The sequence below is a fragment of the Struthio camelus genome, chromosome 3 (assembly GCF_040807025.1).
Source record: "Struthio camelus isolate bStrCam1 chromosome 3, bStrCam1.hap1, whole genome shotgun sequence".
Lineage (NCBI taxonomy): Eukaryota > Metazoa > Chordata > Aves > Struthioniformes > Struthionidae > Struthio > Struthio camelus.
Genome location: NC_090944.1, coordinates 109,402,584 through 109,421,364, shown reverse-complemented (window position 1 = coordinate 109,421,364; position 18,781 = coordinate 109,402,584). Strand labels below are relative to the sequence as shown.

General features: G+C 37.3%; 1 protein-coding gene across 7 annotated transcripts in view; it reads right to left on the bottom strand.

Moving 5' to 3' along the window:
• Positions 1-12,490: 12,490 nt before the first annotated feature.
• SRBD1 (S1 RNA binding domain 1) overlaps positions 12,491-18,781 on the bottom strand; it is a 142,847-nt gene continuing 136,556 nt past the window's right edge. For all 7 annotated transcript variants that reach the window (XM_068939627.1, XM_068939629.1, XM_068939632.1 and 4 more), the window contains exons 22-23: positions 16,215-16,399; positions 12,491-13,492 (exon numbers count right to left, since the gene is read on the bottom strand). In XM_068939627.1, coding sequence (XP_068795728.1) covers positions 13,203-13,492; positions 16,215-16,399 — 475 coding nt within the window. In that variant the 3' untranslated portion in view covers positions 12,491-13,202. The remainder of the gene's footprint in view (positions 13,493-16,214; positions 16,400-18,781) is intronic.

Sequence of the window (18,781 nt, the reverse complement as noted above, 5' to 3'; positions counted from 1 at the left end):
TCCAGACTGTTTGGTCTAGGTGCGTATCCTCCAAATGTCTTGATAAAGGGAGGGTAGGAGGAAATCTGGAGCACATTCTATTTGCTAGCCTCCCACTCATATTCTGTCCTCCTGAGCTAGATTGAAATATGCCAAATTGCATGAGCTGTTGGTTACCTTACAGAGCCTCCTACTCACAGAATGCATCTTTTGTTACATATGAGGTGTTAATCCTCTGGTAATCAACAGCTTAATTAACTTATAGTGAAGATGAAAGGCTTGCTGCTTTGCGTTGTTACTAATACATAAGAGTTTTTCCTTGTTTTGTTTTATTTAAAGAACTCTGGGGTGTTAACAACTCCTGCAATAAATCAAATTAAAATAAAATAAAACAAGGTCTATCAGGAGCTCCATCGTGGATTTTGCCTACATAGGAAAGGCAGTTTTGCATCATTGCAGCAACATTGTTGCACATTCTAGTATAAACAAAATACAGGAACTTTTACCCTTGTGCCTTCCGAGCCTTGTCTTCTTGTGTAAATACAGCCACCAACAAAGACTGTTACATTAGCACTTTCCCAAACCAAGGGCTTCAATGACTCCATAGCTCTAGAAAGTAAGTTGGAGAAATCGTTAAAATAATCAGAAAAGGTAGTTTACTTGGCATGTAACTCTTGCCTCATACGTCCTCCGAGTCTGTAACCAAACATCCTCCAATCCAAACTTACAATTGATTACAAGAGCCTAAAACGTATATTGTTAACCAAACTGTGCTTTGTTCAAAGTAGAAAAAGTGGTTGCATGTTTGCATGTGTATACTTCCTCCCACTCCACATATACCTATTTTCCAAAAAAAAATCAGAGTTAGCCAACCCTATTGTCAGTTACAAAACGATTTATATTTTTTACTGGAAAAATATTCTAGTTGAATACCTTAAACAAAACTTAAAAACCTGAGATGATGATAGATGATTTTTACTGAGCGTACAATAATTGTTATCACAAGTCTATTCATCCAGTTATTTACCCTTGTCCTGCCACTCTTCAACTACCCCCATGTTCTGACTGTCCTACAAACACTTCAGATATGGAAAATTATAACGTTTTACTAAATTTATACAAGCATCTTCATATTTTCCTGCATTATCTTCCTGTAGATAACACAGTCTGAGTTATGGATGCTTAAGAGCTTCATCTGAATATATGAGTGCCGTATATCTTACTTATCTGTAAAAAATCTCAGAGTCAAATGTCTGAAGCGTAAAAGAGCGTAATAATTCCCTGTGCAACACATATCCACTCCAGATGGCTGCTAGGTGCTCCCACAGTAATGATATAAACTAATGTTTCATATTCAACTTGTGTGTGTGTATATAACTTTTGCTTATATGGAATAATATAGATTTTAAATGTGATTACCAAATCAGTGTCTAAAATATTTAAATAGCCCTCAATTTCTGAGCACCATGCAGTCTTTCAGATCACTTTTTTCATAGCGTTCTACAAGGTGGTATTACCTCCAAATTACACATGGGGATCTAGGGTACAGAGAAAATGCATGAACTCAAAGTAACCTAGGAAGTGTTTGAGCCTATGTGTCTCAAGTCTAATCACTGCCCCACATCTTTCTTCATTAGGATATGCTTTCCTGCACTTCTTATAATTGTTAGCATTGCAGCATCTACTCTCAAATCCAGTTGCATACTGAATTTATACACTGACTTGCAAGTAGATTGTCTCATTTTTTTTCATTACCCAATATGTGAAAACAAAATGATCAAGAATAAACAAAAAACAATATTGCATGTTCCTACCATGTGGAAAATATTAAGAGTGCACAGTACTCTTACAACCCTAGCCAATAGCGGTCTGCAGTGAGAAGATATTTAGTAAAATAATTCCATTAAAATGATGTCTCTCTGGTTGCCCCCTTTTTGCTAATAAAAGAGAAGTTCTGTGTTCAGATTCAGATCTGCAGAAACAACTCTGCAGTCACTATAAGAAATTCATATAGAATTCCACGTTTTAAAAGTATGAGATATACCCCATGTGAACACAGATTCTGTACCACAGTTACCCATGTTTAAACAGTCACACTGTAAAGATGGGTCTATATTTCATTTCTGTGTGAAAGAAATGCTCCGTTTGGATCAATCTTCATTTAAATGTCAGGTTACAATCAAATGCAATGTGATTTTGTGCTATAAAGTGATCAAAATAAAACAAGGGAAAGATAAATCAAAATGCACACAACAAAATCTATTTATGTTATTTGGAGACACTGTGGACTTGTCAGCTACTCTAGACGAATTTTATGAAAATATAATTAAACTGCAAAATCAAATCACCTCTTTCTCTCATTATATATAGGCCACTTTAAAACAAGGCATATTAGGAGTATTTGCCTTGCTTGCGTGATTTGAAAAAAAAAAAAATCCTGTTTACTTTTATTATCAAGCATCATATAAAGAACTCCAGCCTGCAAGTGCCATACCACCTTTTAAAGAAACTAATTGCAAGCCACTTTCAATATTTCTCCTGTTTTTAATTTAATACCCTCAGAGAGACATAACTGGTCTGAAAGGGACAGTATTCACTGAAGTCATGAATTTGCTGTATAAACACAAACAAGGAGGAAAGCTAATACAGTAAGGGACTGTGGGATTAATTTTGAAATTGTCTGATTAGTGGATTGTTGCCCATCAATAATTGCCTTATATTTTCCCAAGGCCCTGTCTTTATTGGAGTCTGGCAAGTGCATCTGCCTACAGATTCCGTCAATCAGGTCTTGCAGCTGGGAGGGTCTTCAGAGAGATTGCAATTGTAAGCCTGCTGGGGCAAGTTGTTAGACAAAGCAATATATACCAGGCATGATGAACAGTCAATCTCTGTTCCATTGATAACATTTTATTTAAAATTTTCCTGTTCTGTTTGGTATAAGCTCCTTAATATTTATTTCAGTGAAGTGCCATTTCTCTGAATCTGAATAAGAAAATAAAAAAGATATTTCTGTAGGATACAGTAGGAACACTGCACAGACATATATCACAGTACACTTGTGTGTCATGCCTTTTTATTCTTGCTGGTGAGATGAGTTTTGCTCCCTTAGGAAGCTATTATGAGAAGGGTGCAACAGTAGAATGTTACCAGTGCTCAAGCCACTGGGATTATAAAACAAAAATTCAGAAAATTCACCCAGAGAGTTAAGAAAGGGTGCTGCTAAGATACAGTTTCATTTAACTAATTCTTTAAATAAGTAAATAACTCTCATTGTAGTTTTAGCTTCAGAAAAAAAAAAGCTTTTTCTGCTTTCTGCACCAAAGAAAACTACAAACCTGCACTCTCAGCCAAATGAAAGGTGAACTAGTATTACTTTGCTTGTTCATCTGCTGATCTGCAGAAGGAGTATCTGCTGACTGAACCTACCACTGACATAATATTCTCAAAATCACGAAAACACATTTTTTTAAACCTTTGGCTTATTCGTTTATGGCAAGCCCACTCCTAGACATATTTATGTCTATGTTGCCAGCAATCAGCCAGAAATTGACAAAATAGAGTCTTTGAAGATACTTAATTTACAAACAGAATGAGATAATGGAACAAAGATGCATATGTGATATTTATATTTTGGCTCTGTGAACAGTATATTGGACATTCAGATACATGATTCCGTGGATGATGTAATTTCTTACTTGCAATGCAAAGTTAATAAAGTCCACCTCCAAGGCCACTGTCTCTCTTTTGATATGACCAACAAAGCTTCAGTCTGAAACGCTGACTAACAACATTAATTACTACTGCTGCTTCTACAATCTGCATCATTAGCTTTTGAAGGTCTAACAGGAAGGCTAATACTACTGAAATGCAGCTTTGCCTGCAGTGATGCAGGCCATCTTAATGTAAATCCCAGCTGAACATTCACACTCCCATTTGGATACAATTAAAATTCCAGTTCACTGACAGTGGATCTCAGTTTGGTGGGGTTTTTCCCTTTTCTTTAAACACTTCCTAACTTTCAGGTGCTTGATTTGTCAATTTAAGCATCATTCATTTATTATCTTTTTCAATAAATAAAAAACACACGGTATAAGGAAGCTCTCCTTGAACTGAGACAGAAATCTGTGCAAAGTTTTGCCTTTCTGTGACTGTGATTTGATAACCACCGAATCTAACGGATACTATAAATGGCCCTGATTACAAGGAAAGCGTTACAGCATTTCTTGCAATGAACGCAGATACAAGTTACATTTAAATAGCATAGAACATATGCTGAATACAAGAAAATTCTACTTTACATCTGAAAATAAAACTGTAGTTTTATCTATGACACAAGTCATTACAGAGCACACCAAAAAGTTGGCACACAGAAAAGATGATAAACCAAAGATATTCTATTCAACAAAGAAGAAGGATGATTTAAAGAAGCAGTTCCTCTGAGAACTGGAAAAGGAGCAGGACTGCTGCAGAGGCTTTAGACTGTGGGCAGATTTAACTGCTTTATAGTCTAACAAGCACGTGTTTACATCAAAAACAGTTAATCACCAGTACAAACCCCAAATCGCTGATGACATTCTCTTAGGAAAAAGCTGTCCAGCATAGAGATAGCTGGGTTTTTTATTTTCACCTTCCGATTGGCTCATCATCTATCCTCATACAATGAAAGTTGCAACACACCAATTTCAAGGAATCAAAGCAAGCTGTGAAGAAGTCCACTTTCAAAGACTCTACTCACTAGGTACAAATGAGCTAAACTTAAGAGTGGCTGCACCTGCCCACTGTGCTGGAGCAGCGCACCACTCCAGATCTTCCTTTATTGATGGATGACACACACACTACATGACAGTTGCACCCTCTCAGTCAGAAGCGCTGATGAGTAAAGATTGACCTACTCATACTAAACCAGTTAGAAACAACAATACTGGAAATGAGAAGCGAGCCAATTAACGGCACATACTTTGTGTTTCTCCCACTTGAAGCCAAACAATTCCGCACTACCTGTTGGTAGTGACATGCTACTCTGAGGCATGAAACACAATCTATCTCCTTTAGCTATAACAACTTCTTATATTTACTCTTTTCAGTGGTCTAAATGATCATATGAGGTGCAGAGGGTAAGAAAGAACTGGACTTACAATTTCATTACTACTACACCGTAAGTCGCATTTCACCATCTTAACTTCATTCCCTTTAGACCACTTGCATCTCCACGATGTTCCTCCTCAAATCTCTCTATTTCCTTCCATTTCCCTCTTCCCATCCCTCCCTCTCTCCATGATACACAAAAGCTTTCACAATGCCAATATACTCTGGTCTCTGGTATGTGGCAGTTTCCGTTCTCTGCCAAGCTATTCCACATATTTAATTTTGAGGTGAAAATACTTTCCTAAGATTTCACTTGTATTCAGTCTTTCTGAATGACCCTCAAGCATAATGGTTCTGCTTATGACATTATTTCACATACCTCATCATGAGTCACATGGAAAAAAATTCACTGCTTAGCCACAGATAAAGGCATAGTCTTTACTAGAAATATGACTGATGATGAGATTAAGAGAAGGCAAAACAAACTCCAGCTTAGCTGATTGCATATTAAAGACACTTTTCCTTTAGTAATATATAGGCATGGTAAGATAAATAAATCAGTAAGATGAGGAAAAAATAACACTCGCCATAACTATTGTGAGGGTAGTGGTCTCCTAATTAACCGTTAAAGACAAACAGCCTCTCCACAAGTAACGCACTGAACTCAAAACAAATTTAACAAACCTAAGGGAATCGTCTGCCTCCCCAACCCACTAAATGTTGATCAGCCTGGGAAAAACCTTCTTAGTCATTATCCCCTTCTTCGTTGCCCCTTGTGGAGGGGAACAGTGAGGGAGATAAAACAAAAAATTCTCCAATATCATTTGGACTACTATATGAACATGCCTTAATCCTCCAAATTCTAGAAGGGCTAGAGGGAGGTAAGAATTCTAACCAGGGAAATAAGGAGTAAACAGGCCAATTTTAAGAACTTGTTTTCTCCTAGTCATTGACAGAGAGCAGGTGAAACTTGAGCAGATTTGCGCGCCTTACTCTGAACTTTTGGTTAGACTTAAAATTCTCAAATGGACGAGAGTCATCCTGCTCTGGGCGCTGGCACCAGTCCCTGCTCACTTTCAGCGATTGGAGAATCTCTTAGGGTTCTTGATGCAACTAGAACATGCCCAGAACATACCCAGAGGCTAGAAAAAGAAACCGAGAAGGTTGATCAAGAGCAGCAAGTCATGTTGTATGTGCTCACACAGAACTTGAGGCACACACTCCAGCACCAGCCCCTTCCAGACTGAAAAAACGTGGCTGTGATCTTCAAGTTGCAGAGTCTGTAGTAAAGTCTGTGCTGCAGTATGAAGACTTTTACACTTCTTGAGTTGCTGCTCAACTCTAGCTCTCTAGAAGTTGTCATCAGCTGCAGAAAAGCTTTATGAGAACAGGTTGACCTGTTAAGAGTGATTCATTTATATCTAACTGAAAACAGACCCAACCAGTCAAGGTTCCAACATGAATTAGGTGGAAGTGACTGGTCAGCTCCTAGAGACACCTCTCAATAAGCAGCTGCACTCTTCAACAGGCCCCTGCAGGGGTAGGATAGGAAGAATACAGCTGCAACTTTCATCCCAGGAATCACTTAGAGGCTCAACTGGAAACAGGCAATAGTAGTTCTCTAACTTCACGAGTCATTTAGGTCTGCTGTGCCAAACTTTGATATATTAGTTACCCATGAAACTTTACCAAATATGGATTCACAGGCATCTGTCAAGATGAAATACTGCTAAACATTTACAACTTCTATATGCCTGCGAGGAGGATGAAGAAAGTTGTGACCCATAAACTGAGGTGCTTTCAAACCTCTAGAAAGCCTCTAACAGGAAAAAACAGAATTACCTACCTGCCTAGCTATTATCTATGCCCACAGACACATCAGCTTCCTTACAACTCTTTAGGAACCCTTGAACAAAAGGGATCAGCATAGGATAATGGACTGGCATGACCAATTGGTTTCTTAGCATTCTTACAGAACTGATACCCATGAAGTTAAAGGTACTTCATGGGAAGGACCAACTTCATGGAAGGACCAACATAGGAAGGGAAGCCAACTGACTACACACATTCCCCCTGGGAAGACCAGAAAAGCAAGGCTGCTTTTCAGCCCGAAACAAGAACTCTGCTAACATCAGAGCAGATAAGGCTCCTTACACAAAGCTCTGGAATTAAGCAAGTACCATTCACGTTTTTTCTGTAGCTTCCAGGCATAGAGTTTCTAAGTGTATTTGTTGTTAAATAAATACAGACACCAAGCTCAAGACAAACTGCTACATAACTGTTATATTATTTGTTCTCCTGAATTATGCATTACCTTTGCTTGGCATGCAATTTTTCCATTGCACGCATCCTACAAAGCCCCAAATTCCAGCATGTCTATATGCCATATGGACAAGCTTCTCCAACCGTCTGCTCCTCATGGAAATTCTATTTGTTTTCCTATTGATTTTATTATGTTTAACAGCATACTAAATCATTCCTGAGGTTGACAAGTTTCTGGAAAATTGATATATGCTGTCTAAAACTGCCTGAGGCAGGAATAAAACCAAAACAAATGACTTCTTTTAAACTCTTGATTTGCATTACTACAGCCAGGCATACAAGTGCCATCTTGTTTGGCAGAAGAATTTTTCTCTTTTGTATAACTTCTAAAACACAGGAAATCTTTAGAAGCTGTCCTTTTGACTCTGCATATTGAAGGAAGGAGACTAAAATTCAACAAAATCAAGTGAAGGAGGGACTAAAAGAGTAGACTGTCAGCTAAGACCAATGGGCTGAATTCTCTTGTGGAAAGATGGAACAGCGTGTAGATGCCTTGGAATCTACAGATTAAGGCAAAAGTAAAATTTGCAGCAAGACTTAGAAACTTATTTAATTCTTCCTCTGAGAAACTGTACTTTGAAGCCTTTAAGTAAGATCAGGATTAAGCAGCTTTTTGAATCTTAGGCATATCACCATTAGGCACTACAGCATTTTATTCCAAAGATTGGACCACATAGTGAAGAGCACTTTTTATTTCAAATGGCAAAAAGCATGCAGCTAGTAATTTTTTCTTGGGTCAGAAACAATAAAGGAAAAAAAGGGGAGGGGGGATGAATAGCAAAAACTATAATCTTATTGTTCTTCTGTCAGAAACTTGAAAGTCACAGGAGTTCAAGAAGAAAATGGATTTAGAAGATAGGATTTTACAATTTCCAGACATTATGACCTGACAAAAACTGGGAAGGTCATATGAAGACATTCTTCCCTGTTAGATTCTCACTAAGCTTTTACAAAAGCAGTGCTGTGGCACGGAAAAAGCACTAACAAAGAAAAAAAAATATTTTTGTGGGAGGTAGTTAAGATACTGAATTAGCTGACAAGTGATGGGATGACATTTGCAGAGCTGCAGGCATTTAAGACCTTAATGGTCAAAAGTTTCTCATTTTGGTGAGATTCAAAAATTCAGAGACATAGAGATGAGGTCTTCCAGTAGCCCCTGTGATGCCAAAGAATACTGTTCTGAGTTCTGCCTACGAAGAAGAATCAGATCTAGCTCATGGGTAAATAAGTTTATTTCTAGGTCAGTTTCCTGAGTAAGAAAGAAGTTTCCTGTAATTGAAATGGTGAGAAAAGCTGTCTCAAAGGGATGAGTTTCATTTATTTAGAGAATTCTATGATCACCCAAGAGGTATAAACAAAATACAGAAGATACTACTGTTCTCAAGCTATTAAAGATTAACAAAACCTGCATTTTAGGAACAAACAAAGTAATATAAAATGAGAGACAGAAAATACTCTCCATCTTAGCCATTGAAATGAGCTTCAGAAGACTCAGTTATCCAAAGCATCTGTAGAATATATCTGTATATAATATCTGTAGAATATTCTGCCCTGTAATTCAAAGTAGACAGAAGAAGGGAAAAGAAGGGAGAAATAAAATTGCAGAGACATTCACCTAGTTAGGTTTGAGGAAAAACCTTAATGGAACATATGGAGAAGGCCAAGGGAATTTAGTTGATGAACTAAATGCTAAATGCTTAGGTACTACTGAGACTATATATAAAGCTTAACAAAACTCAGATAATTCTACAGATGCAAATAACAAAAATACTGCAGCATATCAGTGAAAGCACCACTTGCAGATGAAAAAAACCTCAAACTGTTTGCTTTTCAAAGATGTGTGTGTTTAAAAAGATGGTATCATGCTACCACAGTTTCTAATTTCATATCAACAGAATCTACTTTCTAGGAGTATTACAGGAACATGTCAATAGCCTCCGAAGGCCTGAGAAACATGATCCCAAACTGTGCTGACCTTGGCGTCATACAGAACATGTCTCTTTCTCTTTTCGGGCAGACAAAATGTAGTGAGGCTATTAAGAACCGTCTCCTTTTGTCCATCTGCCAAATGATTCCAGAAGCTCCCAAACACAGTCTACAGGTTAAAGCACAGAGCTGGGAGATTAAATGATACCATATTTTCCTAATATATAGTCCCTGGGCCAACAGCTGTTTGGGCATTTGTAGTTAGAAATGTCGCCATCAAAGACGCTAGACACTCACTGTATATATTACCTGTTCACACGTGTGCTCATCTGTTAAAATGGGAGTTTTTGCCCACTTACAAGTGCGTTTGATAACGTCAAAGGAAGGCACGTCCAATAAAACATAATCTCCCTGGAAAGACCACAAGGTACAACAAGTACTCTCTCTTGAAGCTCTGCTGCCACTATAACAACACCTGTCTTTTGCGAACTTGGCCAAATTGGTTAGTTAACCCTTTGCAACAAAACCAAACCCCTCTGGGTGGAAGAAACAATGCTGACGTCCTAAGTGCTCCTAGCAGGAAACAACAAACATTCTACTACAACAGAAATGTAGAAAAGCCTTGCAAGCCTCTTCAAATTGCAAAAGGTGTATTAAGGGGAAAAGAATCATGCCTTCATGAGCACAGGGTGTGAAGACAAGCGTTGGAAAATAGATCTCCATTCAAAGCAGACATAAAAATACACTATCTCAGAGATGGAAAAATTAAAAAATGTCACAGAAAAGGAGTCCAAAACAGACTAACTAATAGAACTATGTTATTAAGTCAGGAACAACATCAGGACATGGGTTGTAGAAGCGCAGCATTAAAGCTCAGGGAAGTCCATGGAGTTTACAAGGCCAATGAATAATTTACTTGTGTATAGTATCTTTTCACTGATGTAAGCCTAACAGCATCAATTTAATTTGGACTTCTATAGGTAATACACACAAACACAAGTACCTGCACATACATGTAATAAACGCAAAACAGATCTCTGGTTAATATGCCTGCCTTCTAAGCATTCACCTTTTCATAGACTTGTTCCGATATTTCAAAATTTCTGACAAGTCTCAAAAGTCATTTCCATCAAATCCAGCCCTCCTATATAAAGCAACCTGCCAGAAAAGTTATTCTTTCTTCTTCACCAAAAGGCTCCACCATCTCATCACGGAACTATGAAAATCAAAGAATGGCAAGACAATCTTGGAAAGAAAACTGACATTTTCATTTACTAAGTCTACTATATTCTAGATCTCCATGGCAATCTGAAGTGACCAGCATAACTAATGGCCTCTGAGCAACGTGTCTATCCCTTACTCATGCTGATAAATCTTCCATGCTTCACTACACTCATCTGTCTCTCTCCTCTTGCACTTTTGAACATTCATATACAAGTTCAGCCACCTACATACTACTGACAATTTTTTTCTCACAGTATACATTCCAGAAAGACTTAAAAATGACTTTTTGATACCTTCCCAATACTGGCCCCAAGGGTTCATTTAAATCAGTCTTAAAAAACTCTGTTCAGCTGCGTGCACAGGGAGAGTAAGATTCTGGGTAAAGCTAAAATCCCTTTTTGTTTCTAGTCATCAGTAATGTGGGTTAATAGACTGTACCCAGGCTGATACATGTAAGTACAGGGAACCATACCATGTCCGTATATATCCATCCAAAGCTGCGTTGCAGTGCTTTAATTTGAAGAGGTGAAATAAATGTCTAATCTTCAGGATATTAGTTTGCCTAACTGACAGAGAAATAGGTATGTAATGCCTACAAATAGGGAATAATGCTTTGGAAATGGAGGAGGGGGAAAGAGATTTACACTTTCAGAAACACAAACACAATTTGATGTTGCAAAATATGGGAAGTGGAGAAGAAATTGCTTTATTTTCCTTTAAAAGTGAGCCCCCAACCCATAAGATGCTTTAAGAGATTTTTTTCTGTAGCATTAATAAATACAAGGGATATAGTCAACTCAGTTAGCAAACTGTCAGTTTACAGATCAAAGGGCAAACTTCCCAAGCTTAAAATTCAGAGATACAAGTGACTGATGTCTAGAAGAACTTTAACTGTCTAGCAACATAAGCCTGATTTCACTGATGCACGCATTCTCCTGACAAGAACTAAGAGGTAATAGAATCTGAATGAACAACTTTAAAAATATTTTCTTTCTGAGAAATATACAGAAGTTATAAATCTCTGGATTGTATTGACTGTACTAAGTTACTTAAAAGATTTTTTTAACTGTGGGGATTGTGCTTTTCTTTTCTGGGACCATTTCAGACAGTATTTTGGATGCTACTGAACTAGATACTGATCATTATTAGAACTTTGAATCAAATGCTACAGAATTTCCAGTAGCGGCTTGTCCAATGAAAAAATTATAAGCAACTTAAAAAAAAATCTATGTTTTTTGTGTCTGCAAGGGCAGATTTTTATTCAACATTAAAGAGGGAGCAGGAACCACAACTTCTTTGTTCACCTATAGTACTGACAGAATCACAGTTAGTCTTTCCGACCATCCTGCTAATCATAACCTCAACTACAATATAAGAACTTATCCTATATATGATTAGCGAGAAGTAATTTATAACTTTCTTCCTGTGGAGCAGATAGCTTTTTGTAAACATCTCAGCTCATTTAGAAGTCCATTTCCATCAGACAAAACTGTTTGCACTGGGCTCTGTACTCCTTAAATCCAACTCTTATTAAGACTTGCTCCTGCCATAAAGTCAACATGGAACACAGAAAACAGTTTAAATGAATTGCTTCACCTATCATCTTTATGTATCATAGACTCTGACATTTAACCTAATGAAGTTTCAGGCAACTTGAAGGCTTCTGTTACTAGCATGTACAAGATTTTACTATGCAATTTCTTCAGAGAAGTCTAATTCTGTAAGCATTTCCTTAAAGTGTCAGGATTCTTCTACTTCTGTCGATTATGCTGAAAAAGCCCCAGAAGCTTCAGTCAATGGGAAAACAAAACAGAAGACAAAACCCAGGAGAGGAGATTCTGACAAGTGCATCCTCACAAGTACATCCTTAAATTGAAATGTTACTGATATAGCACACGTTGGAAACAAACAGTACCAAGACTCTTAAATCACTTGTATAACCAGCACACTGAGAAAAGATGGCCAGAAATGTTTTTATTATGTACAAGTATAGAACAACATAAATGTTTTTGACACCTTTGAGCAAAGTTTCTGAAACCTCAAGGTATATCCAAGTGTGTTAAACAATGATAACTGATCAAGCAACAATAAGACAGGAAAATAGAACTCCTGATAATGTAGCTCAAATAAATTAAAGAAGAGTATTTCTGAACCATCAATAGTATTAGCAGATGCTCTTTTTCAGTCTACTTTTGAAATGATATCATCACCAACTAAACTTAAAAAGATCTTTTTTTTCCTACAACTAGGTACTCTGAATCTTCAGATTCTCTTCCAGAAAACAGGCAAATTGAATGACTGGTTTTTGTGTGGGAGCAATAGATGTGCCTGCTGGAGCAGTACTGGCCAAACACTGCTTGAGAGAGCAAATCTTGAACAGACAGAACAGATAAGAGAGCTGTCTGACAGTTCACTGGAATTTCATCTACTCTGCAGATGAAATAAGATGGTTGCTTGGAGGAAAGCCAATAAACTGTTCCAGCAATTATTAACAGAAAAGATTCAAGAAATGTTGAAAAACTGTTAGATTAAAAAGAAAGTGAGATTGAAGGTTTCAAAATTCATTCTTTTTCAACATTCTCATTAAATGCCTGTATCTCTAGAACCTTGCTGACAATACTTAACATTTAAAATGAAGTAAGACTCAACCATAAAAAAAAATCCTCTCATAAAACACGAATAAGATCCAACGTTATCCTTAATCGAGTAATATCAACATTAAGCACTTTAACCTCCACTCTTTCTCCAGGACCTAACCCCAGACTTCTTCTTTTCTTCACTTTAGAAAGTTTTGCTTCTGTGATATTTCGCACTGGAATCAAACCTGCTTTTCCCACACCAATATCAACAAAAACTCCAAATGGTGTCGCATTTTCAACTTTTCCAGTCAGAACAGTACCAACGCTTAGGTCTTCAAGACAGACTATGCTTCTCTTGAAATCAGGTTTATCAAAATCTGTTATAAGAAACAAGAAACAAAAATAAGACACTGGAGAAAGAAACTTGCATTTTTCCCTGAGAATTGTTTCTAGCTGATTGTTTCATATTAAGAAGTCATCTCAAGGTAGCTCTCAGGACTCAAATACTGCTTCATTAGATTTTTATACGAAGACCCATCTGTAGTAAACAACTGATTCCTTCTATCTTATTAGCGACTTCAAAAGATTATAGTTAATGGAGTAATAAGCATAGTGAACTCTGTGGTAGGAGACTTTCATGGGAGATTAGAAGCATGTATTAGCTAGTGGCTGTGCAAGATTTCTTAAATATTCTTGGAGCTAGTGACAAAAGATGGGATGTTAGAAATAACTTACTTGCGCTGCATAAATCATACTATAACTCTATTTCAGACCACAGATTTGTATCCAAGGAAGGTGAACACTCAATCTCATCACATACTAAACAACAGAAAAGTCAGTGAGGTACTGCTGTTCTTATATAACCAGAAATCAGGCTTGCTGTTCATCTGCATCATGACATCACATAATCAACTGCTTCTTTGCGCTGCAACATCAAAAGTCACACTCGTGATTTTAAGCAGGTAATATCCTAATGCAGGCAAATTCACATGGTACAGTTAAGGCTTTTTAAACTTTCTTGTTACTTTTTTTCCACTTTCTGCTCCTGCGCAAAACCCTTCTAAGCCATCTCAACAACTTCCCTTTCAAACTTTTCCTGTTGCTGTTTCACCTTTTCCACGATCCACTAGGAATGAGATTTTCTACACTTCCCCCCAACCAAAGAGCAGCACCAAACCAGGATTCTAAAATTTTCCTGTATTTGCCTTTAAGAAATAAAAGAGGGGAACAAGCTTTTAGTAAAATGCACTGGAAATCAATGAGAGTTTTTGTGACTTCACCAGGCTTTGGATCAGACCCCAAGAGAATACACAAGCTGGCAATGACAGCAGCAGACTTTGAATGACATCAAAGTTTCCACTGAAGGAATGTACCTAATTGCTCAAGTCCAAAACAGTTAATCCTTTTGTAACATTATACTACGCAGTGGCGCTTCAATGAAAAAAACAACTAAACAGCCGTTCAGGGCAATGACCACAACAAGATTTGGAGGAATGATGGGAATCCTTTTAATGTTTGCAAACCTGTTTTTCCAACCTGGTAGATTCCTCATAGTTACCTGAGTACCTGTTCAACTTCAATGTTAGAAAAACAACTTCTTACAAGTAATGCCTTTTAAGGCCTTTGCTGTAAAAAGGATTTTAAAATAATGTGTTAAAAACATTCTATTCTCTCCCTTTTCCCAACAATTCTTTGTGTTTGCCTTTGTTCTAAACTCATTCAGGAAAAATAAGCAACAGCATAGAATTGCAATTAAACTTAAGAGCATGCATAGGAAACCTAAACAAAGTACACCTAGTAATGTATAGTACGATATTGCAACCTTACTCTTTTACTTTTTTTTTTTCCTTTCTACTCTTACACTGTTCTTGGGAACAACAGTGAAAATGAATCTTAAATCAAGATTATTTTTTAAAACAGTGTAGAGTACAAATTGCTCAGTCTACCTGAGCTCTGTTAAACATTACCCAGTCCTTCAGTGACAGTAACTAGTAGAGTTGCAAAGACAGTGAATTACAGCTATGCAAGGCCACTAGGAGGACACCTACTATGACTGAGACCTGCCACCAACCTGTGAATGTCTCCTACCTTGGGCTTAAGATTCCAAAGCTGTAACACAGTTTTCATCCAACAAAGGAAGATAGGCTAGTCCTTTAGCCATTTCTGACAGTTACTATGCTCTGACAAGCAGAGTTCCTGTTGGAGATTCTGTCTACAGTAATTTGAATCCACTAGAGCAGCAGAATCTGCATATTTCCACTGAAGATTCTCTTATGCATTTGTGTTTATCTCTTCATATCTTAATAATCTATCCTACCGTAACTTAGAGATGAGACCACCAAAATAAATAAACCCATATAAAATATACATTTTCAAGATCACCAGTGGGAAGTATTTAGAAAATTTGCAAGGACGCTACTAATCAATCCAAAAACATGGAACAGAAGTGTTATTTTTCTTAAAGCACATTTATTATTTATTATTTCAAGCCTAATTATTTATTATTTCTTTGCTGTCTACCTTTATCTCTGGCTGTTGTAAGAGAATCCAGCTGTAAGTTTCATTAAACAACAGCATCTCCAGATGTTTTACTTCATTGCCTACCTCATCTTTGCTCCCCCCACCTCAAACTGTTCAGCACTACTGCAAAGTTCTAACCAAAGATGGGTCACAAGCCATGGGCTCCAATTACACCTTTCTCCAGAAACTACTGCAATAAAAGAGCAGAATCACACACTACTGCTCAATAGACTTTTATTACTACTGTTTCAGCCCGGTCTCAGCATTTCCCTCATGATGGAGAGCCAACATAGATTTAATCAGTATAGAGTCAACATACTGAAACCATTTCATTTGTTAAAAGCCATACAACCCCCCTTCCTATGGCTGAAAAGGCTATGATTTAAGACAGGATTCACACTCCCTAATTACTGAGCTGGAAAGAAACATCTGACTATGATATACCCTTTACCCTGTCTGAGAAGAGAGAGTTACGTGCCCACAAAAATCTAACACCGACTTTCAAAGAAGAAAATATGCTATTTTAAAAATAGCATGTAAAGCAATCAAACTGAAATTACAGCTTTCACAAGGGTTTACCTGTTCTGATGTCAAAGCCTTCAGGCTGAGTGAGACCATCAGTGATTAGCTGCAATGTGTGCACTGTTGTATTTAGCCTTTTTGCTACTCCTTCCAGTCCTTCCGTTTGAATTACTGCATTTACTTTTTGCTGCATATCTGGCTTTCCTATGTCATTTGGGTTTCCTCCAATGAAAGATAAAAACCTGAGAAGTTCAAACAAAGACATGGTGAGAGATTTGTAATATCCTTTGGTGGTAACTGGACTTTCACTGCATTCAGGGTTTTAAATTACTTTTGCATTGATGCATCAGAAAACGTCTGTTAAAAAAATCTGAGCAGCGAACAAACCACTTCTCAAGTGCCCTCTCAACTCATCAGTGATCCAAAACAAACATGGAAACTTTCAGCCTATTTGCATACACTTATCTCCTGGAATAGGTTACAAAATTTGGAAGCAAGACTTCAAAACGGGAATCACTTCCCAGACTGATGATGTGCCTCATACCAAAAACTAATCCAATCATGACTGAAAGATGACCCTTATCATGAAAGTTCACCAGAAATAAGTGAAATTTCTATAGTATTGTCATTTTTATTGTCTCTCTAATTCAAATTAAAAGGATCAGCAATCAAGTAAGACTACAATGAACATTTAAAATATTAAATCAATACAAGGAACCCTTAACTAAAATTAAGGATAACAAAAACTTTACATAAAATACTTCTCTCATCTATGACCTTCATAATCAACAGCAATCAGTTTTTCAGAAACTGAAAAATTATCAAGGAAAAATAGACACACAACACAAATGCCCTTATCGTTCCCTGTTGTTATATGCATATACGCATTGGGGAATGAGACAAATTTGGACTGACTTCTAAAAGACTGAAAATAAATACCTTAAAATTAAAAAATATACATCTTGCGCTGAGATCTCTTTTAAAAAGACCCAAAAGCCCAACAAAAATAACCTCTTACTATTTCAGTTCAACAATGTTGGCACACACAGCGGCAGAGAACCAGTGACAAAAATTCATACGCAGACACTCCTCCTTAAGCAATGTTGCCTTAGACAGTTTATTTATCATTGAAGAGGTGTTCTTGTTTTGGTGAAAGACTTAAAAATGCAAAACAAGTTGTCTTTAATGCATATAGACTATGAAATTGAATTACTGTCTCTCTCCTAAGGACTTTGAGTGAACAGTCCTTTAAAATTCCAAACAGGATCCCTCCTTCCTGTCCTTATCCTACCTCATAGCACCCGATAGGTGTAAACTATCACCCATAGGAAACATGTTGATCAGCAGGTTCATGCCCTGCACTTGGGAGTGGTGGGAAACATTCCAGCTCCATAAGAAAGCAAGCCTCCTGGCACTTTCAGCCTCCTTTCCCCTCAAAAATACACACCTTGCTTTAATCAAAACTCACAGCTAGTGTTTCTTTTGGCAGGAAACATTATCTTTTTTACCTGAGAAGCCCAACTGACAGTGTGACAGGCGGTAACTCATAAACGTTACATGCACTGAAATACAAAATCAATTTTTACTTTCAGAAAACAAAACTGCAGGAATAAAAATATAAGCAATTTCCTGACTTTCAATAAATTACAAAGTTCATCTCTGAGCACATGAGCACATCTTTGCTCCAAAGTGTTCACTGATTTCACTAAGAGGAAGATATCAGTCTAAAACCGGCCTTCTGGTTTGGTACTGACTTAAGGCACAACCATCGTGATTTAAGAGCACTGTTAACTGAAGCACATACAGTTGCCTTTAAGAGTCATATATATCATTTTCTCATTAGTTTTCTTAATTTGTATGGATACTTCATATGAAGAAAAAACAAAAAACTCACAAGAATTCAGTGGGTGACACTGTCCTCAATATCCACTGAATTTTGTTTTAATTGATCAGATTTCAACTTGTAATGTCACTATTATTTTTAAAGTAATTTGAGGTGGTTTGAAAACAAAAGAAATATCAACACAAATGCAAAATGCAAATGCAAAATTTTGCACAAATGCAAAAAACCACAACCCTATATTTTCAGTAAACTAAGCAAACACTACTACTATGCAAATATTTTGTACAGTAACAGCCAATACACAACAATTTCAGACCTTCTACGACAGTATCTTCCATCTACTGCAGAAAACCATTAGAAGTGGTTGAAATGATGATACTGAAAACGCGTGTAGGTCCGGGCAAAATATTCTTCACAAAGCCACCAAGAAAGAGCTGCTGACTGTTGGTGTTGATAGATGGACAATGCCACACCAGAGCAGCAGTGACAGGCAGCAGCTGTCCGAGTTTTGACTGACGTGCCAGATGTAGCACGACAATCCCTACTAGCCTCATGACTCAATGTTCTAAATAATATTTGCTTTACTGAGCACTCCTATAAACAAGTTTGCTGACACTCACGCACTTGGCTTCATTTTACTTCAAATGGAAAGTCAGCTCGAGTACCTCCAAGTTGCATTTTTTCACCATTAGAATTTCACAGAAGCGAACTTGCACTGGCAATCGGTAACGGGGTGAGTTTCACCGTTACTAAATGCAACCGCGTGGAACGTTCACAGACG